The sequence below is a fragment of the Heteronotia binoei genome, chromosome 16 (assembly GCF_032191835.1).
Source record: "Heteronotia binoei isolate CCM8104 ecotype False Entrance Well chromosome 16, APGP_CSIRO_Hbin_v1, whole genome shotgun sequence".
In the NCBI taxonomy this organism is placed as follows: domain Eukaryota; kingdom Metazoa; phylum Chordata; class Lepidosauria; order Squamata; family Gekkonidae; genus Heteronotia; species Heteronotia binoei.
Window position 1 is genome coordinate 49640304 of NC_083238.1, and position 8832 is coordinate 49649135.

At 44.4% G+C, this 8832-nt stretch overlaps 2 protein-coding genes across 2 annotated transcripts in view; both read right to left on the minus strand.

The window, feature by feature from the left end:
* The window catches only part of LOC132585291 (aldehyde oxidase-like), a 71879-nt gene extending 70442 nt beyond the window's left edge, over positions 1–1437 (minus strand). Inside the window, exon 1 of the mRNA XM_060257097.1 lies at positions 1326–1437. Coding sequence (XP_060113080.1) covers positions 1326–1409 — 84 coding nt within the window. The 5' untranslated portion in view covers positions 1410–1437. The remainder of the gene's footprint in view (positions 1–1325) is intronic.
* Positions 1438–4564: 3127 nt separating this feature from the next.
* On the minus strand, positions 4565–8543 carry LOC132585293 (shugoshin 1-like). The gene is made up of 3 exons (XM_060257103.1): positions 7571–8543; positions 6516–6654; positions 4565–4774 (listed from the first exon to the last, which is right to left on the minus strand). Exons 1-3 carry the CDS (start codon positions 8313–8315, stop codon positions 4669–4671), a joined length of 990 nt encoding a protein of 329 aa, XP_060113086.1. The 5' UTR covers positions 8316–8543; the 3' UTR covers positions 4565–4668.
* Between the last annotated feature and the right edge of the window lie 289 nt (positions 8544–8832).

Here is an 8832-nt window from a genome sequence, read left to right on the forward strand (position 1 = left end):
CCTAATATGCAAAGGAGTTCCTGCTACAAAAAAGCCCCGGTTAATTCTAAGAGAAGCAGATGGGATGACTTGCTCAAAGTACACCAAGTGTCTCCAACATGCTGTCCGTGGGTACCACAGCACCCGCCCAGCACCTTTTCTGGCCCCACCAAGTGTTTTTGCTAAGTGCGCAGAGCCAGGTGGAACTTCTGCTCAGAGGAGCTTCTGACTGGCCCTTGGAGATCTGATTGGCTATGCTGATTTTTGAAAAGACACTTCAGCAACAGCTTCCACCACAGTGCAAGAATCTTCACTGCACGAGGAAAGTTTAGTTGTGCGTACGCAAGAAAGTACTTTTAGCCAAGACATTTTAAAAGGCATCCTTCTGCCTGAAATGTTAAAAAGTTATCATCAGAGATGTATAAAACCTCTCTCCCAGAGCCAGGAGGCAACACTCAGATCCAGAGGACTTGTGCCTCTAAACGTGGAGGCTCCCCACAAGTCACCATGGCTAATAGCCATTGACAAACTTATTCTCCGTTAATTCCCTTTTCAAGGTGCCCATCACTACATCCTCTGACAGCAAAGTCTACATTTTAAGAAGGCTCTGCAGAAAGGAGACTCGCCTGGAAGTCTCCTGGAAGGCAACCAGAAGTCCAGCGGCATGTTGCTACTAGTCTGCAAGATCCCACATCACTTCAACTTGCTCTTCATGCAAGGAGGCTCCTTTATTACTCCGCATGCACCATCGCTTGTTGCGACGTAACAGAACCCAGGGAGAGGAGAGAGTTTCACTGTAAGAAAATAGCTATGCTGCTATTTGTGGCTGTAAACAAAATCCTGGGCATGGAATCAGAGAGGCTAGGATACCCTGACGAGAGAGAGGGCATGTCTGTCCTCTTTTTCATTTATTTATTCATTCTATTTATTATATTTTGTGGGTGTGTTCGTTCTCTTTTGGGCTCTTTGCTTTTTTAAACAAACAGATGCAAATGTCCTCTTTTGGGGTTGGAAAGTCAGGAATATTCCCAGTGGGCAGCAATAATCACAGCTTAAATGGTAGGGCTATTTAAAACGGGCTTTATCATAGCGATCACTTGTTTGAAGTCGTCAGCTGGGAAATCCCTTCTTATTTGCTTTTCAAAATGCAAGAGCCCTAGAGAAGCAGGAATTAAGGTTGCCAATCCCCAGGTGGGGATTCTAGCTGGCAACATCCAGTTGGAAAGTGCATTGAAAGCAGCCTGAAAGTGCATTATTTAGCGAGTGCGATGGCAGGCGACCCCCACCCCAGGCAAGAGGAGGACGAGAGACGTGCACGCCCCGAGGAGCCTCCAATTCCCACTTACCCTTCTACCGTTCACGTAGAAAACCAGCTCGTCTGAAGCGCTCTTGGGGCCGCCGCCTCCTGGCGCCGTTGCCGCGAGCGACATTTTGCAGGCCCCGCGAGTTGGATGCAAGCGATCTGCCGGAGGGAGCCAGCCTGGGAAGGGGTGGGAGCGGCCGAGAAGTCACAGACAGCGGAGTCTCCCACCTCTCCGGGAAGAGCAGACGGGTGGGGCTCGGAGGCGGCGCCTAGACCGGGGAGGGAGGCGCTGGATTTAAAGGCTGCCCGGATCACAAGCGACAGGCTTGTCCGAGGGCTCCAGGTCGCGTTGCAAAAGCGTCTCCCAGCTGCTCCGGCCATCGTGTCTTGCGTAACCCGCGGCGCACTGTTCCAAGTTTTGCATTTTTGCAAAAACGCTCTGTTCCTCCAACTGAGCGAGTGAATAAAAGCTACCTCCTGCCCTGGGCGTCCTGAAAGGATTTGCTCCGTTCGCACTAAATCACTTTCAGTACACTTTCCAACTGGATTTTACTGTGGGAATGGGCAAAATCCAGCTGGAAAGTGCATTGGAATGGGATTGAAGGTGGCTTATTTTGTGTGCCTGATTAGTATTAATAGAAATCCGACTTAACGGGGGTTAAAGTGGGGTTTCGCCGATCTTTTCCTGTCTTGCAACTGATTTTGTGGCAGTTGGTCATGTGCTTCTCGGCCGTCCCGTTCTCCACTACGTTAAAGGTGCATGGTTGTGTCTGTCTTTCTTTGCCAGCAAATATTTCTGCACGCTAAGGTGATTTTTAAGTATGGGGTGGTGGTTGGGGATACCCAGTTGTGAATCTTCACTCTGCTTTGAAAGCTTGCTGGGTGACCTTGGCAGGCAACCCCTCCCTGAAACATTGAGATAAAGACTCCAGAAATCAGTGTTGTGTGGCACACTAGGAATTTCTCGAATTGCCACAGAGACTTGGGGAATCCCTAGAACAGGGGTGTCAAACATGCAGTTTGGGGGCTGAATCAGGCCCCCAGAAGACTCCTATCAGCCCCCCCCCCCCCGAGTAACTGGCTGTCATCTGTTTCCTTCTCCCTCTCTCTTGCTTCCTTCTGCATAACAGCTTGCTTTGCCAGGCTTGCTCAATCGCACAGGAGCTACAGAGCAAAGTCTCTATTTTCTCCATTGGCTGAGGCTCCTCCCTTGGGGGAGGAAGTGGGGAGGAATAGTTTTCTTTGCCAGGCTCTCTCAATTGCACAGAAGACCTATTGAGCCAAGACTCTCTTCCTTCTGTTGGCTGAGGCTCCTCCCCTTAGTCCCCTGGGGATGGAAGGAAAGAGCCAGAGCTTCCTTTGCCCAGTTCCCTGTATCCCATGGGAGAAATACAAAGAAAGCATCTTTAAGACCAATGAGTGCTAACGTTTTAAGTATGTTTTAAGTTTTTTAAAAGTGTATATTTGTGTTTGTCTGTGTTCTTTATAAAATTTATATCTCTGCTGCCTAATCTTAAGTAGGTACACACATGGCCTGGCCTGACATAATCCAGCCCAACAAGGTCTCATTTATGTTAGATCCAGCCGTCATAACAAATGAGTTTGACTCCCCTGCCCTGGAGCCTGTCCTTTTCCACCTGTTTCTGCTCCCACCTGCTCTCTTCAGCCAGGGGAGGTGACCTTGGGCCAAACACAGTCTCTGGCTAACCCACCTCACACCGGGAGGGATGCTGGCAACCGCGGGAGTTGAGAAAGTAATGGGGGGAGGGTATTGTTTAAAGTGCCATCCTACATACTGCTGGCCCTGCAACTAGGCAACCACTTAGGGCGCCAGCCTTCTGGGGGCACCAGATTGGGTGCCCCCATGTGACTCAGTGATAGGGTTGCCAAGTCCCCCATGGCCTCCAGTGGGGGACTTTTTTCATGTGCTCATTGCCCGCCCGGTGTGATGACATCATCCAGAAGTGACATCATCACACCAGTGATATCCCCCCTACACACTCTAGACATTTCTGGGGAAATTCTATGGTTTTCTTGGACGTTCTAACGATTTGGGAGGGGAAAACTTTATGGTACCTATTGTACCATAGAGTTTTCCCTCCCAAATTGTTAGGGCATCTGGGGAAACCATACAGTTTTCCTGGAAACACCTCAAGCAGTTGGTGCGCAGCATCACCCGTGCGATGACATCACTTCTGGGTGACATAATTGCACTGGCGATGTCGGGAAAGGTTCCCCCTGCCAGCCCAATGTGAGCCAGCAGGTTGGGAACCTCCAGGGCGGGAGAACCCCCGCCCGGCCCGGGGGATTGGCAGCCCTATTCAGTGACATTATCAGTGCAGGCCGGGGTCAGAAGTTAGCCTTGCCTATGGTGCCAGACAGTCTAGGGCTGGCCTTGGTGGCAGGAGCTGGGGGGACATGAGAGGGGGCCAGCAGCCAACAGTGTGATGTTACTTCAACTCTAGACTGGGAAGATGCCTAGAGCGATCTCAGTGAAGTACAATGTAGGGTTACCATATTTTGAAAAGCAAAAAAAAGAAGACATATTTCCCAGCGGACTACTTCAAACAAGGGATCACTATGACAGATTTCATTTTTAATGCTCCTGTGATAACTGCTAGTAACTAGGAATATTCCTAGCTTTCCAACCCCAAAAGGTCATTTGCATCAGGTTTTTTTTAAAGAAAGAGCCCCAAAGAGGGCAGACGCACACACACAAAAGGACATGTCCTTTAAAAACAGGACATCTGGTAAGCAGTGTTCCCTCTAAGCTGAGTTAGTGTGAGCTAGCTCACATTTTTTTAGCCTCTGGTGCTCACATGTTTGTCTTAGGAAGGATGAGGCATCCCCTTCCTCTTTAAAAGTGGGAACTTTGGAAATTGCATGTTTTTTCTTTGCTGCATGATGAGTTGCAGTGTTCCTTCTTCTGCTTTCCTTTGGCTTTGATGTGCTGAAGTCTCTTCTTCCACCACAGCAGCTATAACCCAGGATGAGTTTGGGTTGACTATGTTTGCCCAAGAACAAAAAACCCTTCTCTTTGATGATCCCCCTAAAAATCTTTATTATTAAATTTCAATAATGTGGATCACTTTTTCTTATACAGAACTTAACAATACTCAATTTAACTCATTTTAAGTTAGAATTTACTATGCAATCTTTCAGATATTTAAACTTACCCACAAAGATTCATAACAAAATGGTTTGGACTGTGTAGACTTAAATCTTGCTCGTTTCTTTCATTTCTAATACAGCAAAAGAGTGCAGAACAACGGGGATTTCAAATGAACATGAAGTTAATAAAATACATTATGGAAGAACACTTCGCAGTTATATAAACTGTTTGAGAAGTAAACCATTCAAACCAGTAGCTTTTCGGTGCATCCTCTTTATAGTAACCTTGATTTGCTTTTAAAACTTTGCTTAATGTTGACTTTGGAGACTGCAGAGTGAAGAAATCCAGTATCTGTGAATTCATCTCCTCTCCTCAGTTTGCTGGGAGGAGAAAAAAGGAGTAAATCACCAATGCCGTTCATGTTAGAACTGCAGAGTGTTTACGGAATGCAAACTGTATTGGTAAATATCAAAACTAACTAAATTTGTAACAGAAATATTCATGGACAGAAATATCCCGAAGTTGCTCAGGCCACTCAAAGCATATAATGCATGCAATATAATGTCCTACAATTTTTTTGAACTGTACTTTATTATTAAAAACGTTTCTGTGCCACTCTTCCACCCAAATAGAGTCTCCGAAGCAGTGAACATCAAAACAGTAAAGCATTTCAGCCACTAAAAGAGGATTTAAAATGTATATATGTATATATTGACTCTCAAAAGCTGATATCCTGGATTTTATTTTTTGTATTTTTTAAAATGTGCACGAGTGTGTGTGTGCACCTGGAAGCCACAGCGACCTCTGGTGACTGACCCCTTACTGGCGGCCTGGAGGATATTCAGAGAGGTGGCTGAATAAAGCCTGCCCCTGCCCTCTCGACTGCTGGTGTTCCAAGGAGGTCTCTCATCCAAGTGCCTGCCAGAGTCGACCCTACTTAGCTTCTGAGATCGGGCTTGCCTGAGCTACCCAAGTCAGGGCATATCCTGAAAACCTTGTTGGTCTCTAAGGTGCTACTGGACTTCAGTCTAGCTAGTCTGATCCAGCTGAGCACAAGATGGAAATGGAATGGCAAGCCACTCTTGTTAACTGGGGCCAGGAATTTCACTTGCAGGGGAAGCTCAGATGAAAAGAGATGCGAGTTTGATTGGGGAAGGGGAAGACCTTGATGAGAGAACAAGGCATGCTCAAGAAGAGGCCAAAAGGGCTTTTATGGTAGAAGGCTTTCCAAATAAGGATAGCAGGAAAGGGAAGGAGTTAGAGATAATTTGGGTGTTAACTTTGGGACCAAAATTCATAAAGTTAGAAGCTGAAGCCATTGGGCATGGTTTCCAGGTCCCTCCTGGCCATTGGGGGGCAATGGGGGGGGGGGCGCTGTGTTTGCCGGATCCAGGTTGTGAAACTCCTTAAGATTTGGGAATGGAGCCTGGGGAGGATAGAGAGCTCAGTGGGGTACAATGCCTTAGAGCAGGGGTGACCAAACTTGCTTAATGTAAGAGCCACATAGAATAAACATCAGGTGTCTGAGAGCTGCAAGAAGGAAGGAAAATGGAGGGAGAGAGAGGTAAAATGAAAGCAACTTTAACTTTAAATGCATTCTCCTAGCCACTTTGGGCCTCAGTTTGGCCACCCCTGCCTTAGAGCTCACTCCCCAGAGCATCTATTTTCTCCAGAGGAACTGATCTCTGTAGCCTGGAGATGAGCTGTAATTCCAGGGGGAAACCTTGGTCCCACCTGGAGGCTGGCAACCCTGCCACATGACAGCGGAGTATTGTACCCAATGGCTGGGTTACTTCTCTCCAGGCTTCTCCTTCATTCCAGGATTTACACCTTTCTGCAGCTGAAATAGTTATCCATACTTCATGACTCAAATTTAGTCATTTAAACTGGCCAATTCCCGCCAATTCTACGGCCTTGTTCTCCTTCTTTGTCTTGCACATACCGCTGGGGAAAAAAAAACTCCCAGGTGATACCTGCTAGACCTTCTTTAGTTTGGCAGAACAAGTGGGTGGTCACAGACCTAAAAGCTGAAGACTGATGCCAACAAAATGGAGGCTGGATGGTTACAGCAGCGTAGTTTATTTTATTCTAATGGGAAAAATATATTTAATAAACACTAACGTGTTCATTTTGGGTTCTCGGTAACAAACAGTAGTTCGCCTTCGTCTAGTAGCTGGTATGAAATTTTCTTCTAAGCCTTTCTTGGATTTTGGAAGGCAAAGTATACTAATATTTGTCAAATCTTCCAGAGCTTTATTACCTGTGAATACAATGAATTATTAATAATAACTAATTACTGAATTATTAATAAACTTTTTAAAATTCTGACAGTTAAACTTTTCCAAATATGTACCACAGTTCTAACATGGACAGTGCAATCCTAAACACATTATACCCTTTTATATCCATTGGAGTCTGTTTAGGATTGCACCGTAATTAAATTTGAATTGAAGTCAGGTGAATTACTTTTAAAGAATGAATATTATAGATCTCCCATGCTGAATGGCTTAAAGTGAATGGAATTAAAATGATTTCCAGATATAGCCACCTCTTTTAGATCTGCTCCGCTACTGAAGGGGATGAGGGAGTGACTAAAATCAATTTGCCTCCTCCCACCCTACAAACAGCTGCTTAGCCTCTCTGAGGACGAAAATGTTCACTTGTGAATGTTTTCTCTGAGTTTGTTTATTAAAAATAGCTGTGTAACCTGAAATCTGGTTCGTGCCTGGTACTACAGATTTGCACTGAATAGGAGGTGGGGAGTGGTCCCTTCAGATTCAAGTAATATGGGCACAGGGCTGGCCCTAGACTGTCTGGCAGCTTAGGAGAGGCTAACTTCTGGTGCCCGCCCCCCCCCCCGGATGATAAGGTCACCGAGTCACATGGGGTGCTCAATTTGGTGCCCCCAGAAGGTTGGCACTCTAGGGAATCACCTAGTTTGCCTAGCGGCAGAGCTGGCCCTGTATGGGCATCAAGAGTACATGGAGAATGTATAGATCACCCACAGGGGATTGACATCTAAGAGACTGTGTGGGTCACCCATTTCCTTCCCTTCACTGAAACAGTCCTATTTACCTGCCAGTCCTACTGAAATAACAAGATCTTGGACTGGGCCTAGCTTAAATAGCGGTAAATGAAATGACTTAAAGAAGAAGCTGTAACACGACCACACGTACCAAAGTCTGGTATTTTGCAAGACTCCTTACAAGTTACATCTCTTTTTTCTGTAGGAGTACGCTCATTTTTTTCTTGATTTGTTCTTTGAAAATCTTCTGCGTTCTTCTGAAATGAAATGGTTTTATGAATGTTGTGTACCTCAGTGGCTGTCTCAGCACTGTTAGAAATAATGCATTCTTTGCTTTTATCTTGATTACTTGAACAAACAACGTAGGTTTTTCTTCTTGGCTTTTGTATAGAATCTATCCTTTTGAACGTGTCATCACCAGATTCAGCCTCCTTTAAGGAGCATGTGGGGGTAACACTGTGAACATCTAAAGTCTTCTGTACCTTTTCAGCTTTCTTGTAGGTGATATCAACATGTGGAACATTTTCGTCATGTAAGTTCTGTTTCACAATTTTTTTCTGCTTAAGAGAATCTCTGGGTATAATACACGTTTTTCTGCTAGCTTTTGCAAAAATTTTCCTTTTATTATCCTGTGAAAGTACTTCATTTACTTGTTTGGTTGACAGAACATCTAATGTATGAGTAGTTATTTCTGCTGTTAGATTGCAATGGAGATTAACTTCTCTGCTGTTGTTCCTACTTTTCATGATGTTTTTACCTTGATTTTTCTGGCAGTCAGGTCTGCATTCATTTGATCCAAGTTCTTTCAAATTTCTTCTTAAATCTTGGCCATTTTCTATTTCACAGTAATTTAATTGGTTTATTTTATATGTAGCACGACAGGTAATATTTTTCATTGTCTGCTTAGTAGTATCTTCATTTAATAAATATTGTTTTGAAGCTGTATCAACAAAACAATTTTCTACAGAAGGTGATCTTTCAGTACAGTAATCTCCTAATGGCACTTTGTTGCCAGATGCATTGAAGTCTTCTTCTGGGGCTTGGTTGTTTGGATTCTCTACTATTTTAGAAACACTGGTTTTTCGTTTTTCTTTTGGTATCAGATTAGTAATCTGTCGACAGTTTAAGTCTGGAAATCTCATAGGATATATCTGTACATCATTTTCTTTGTTACATGTGGGATGTTGCCCAGCTGCGCTTTTATTTGTGCTCTCCAAATTCATTTCTTGATAACTTCTCCTTTGAAATGATTCATTTTTCTGTGGCTGAGATTGTAGAGATTCCACAGTACTGATATTTTTAAACTTTTTGTTACCTGGAACTTTTCTATCACCTTTTTTAGGTTTATTGTTATTTTTCTCAGTCTTTTTTTCTATGCTTGTTGTTCTCAAATTTGTTGAAATGTTACCCACT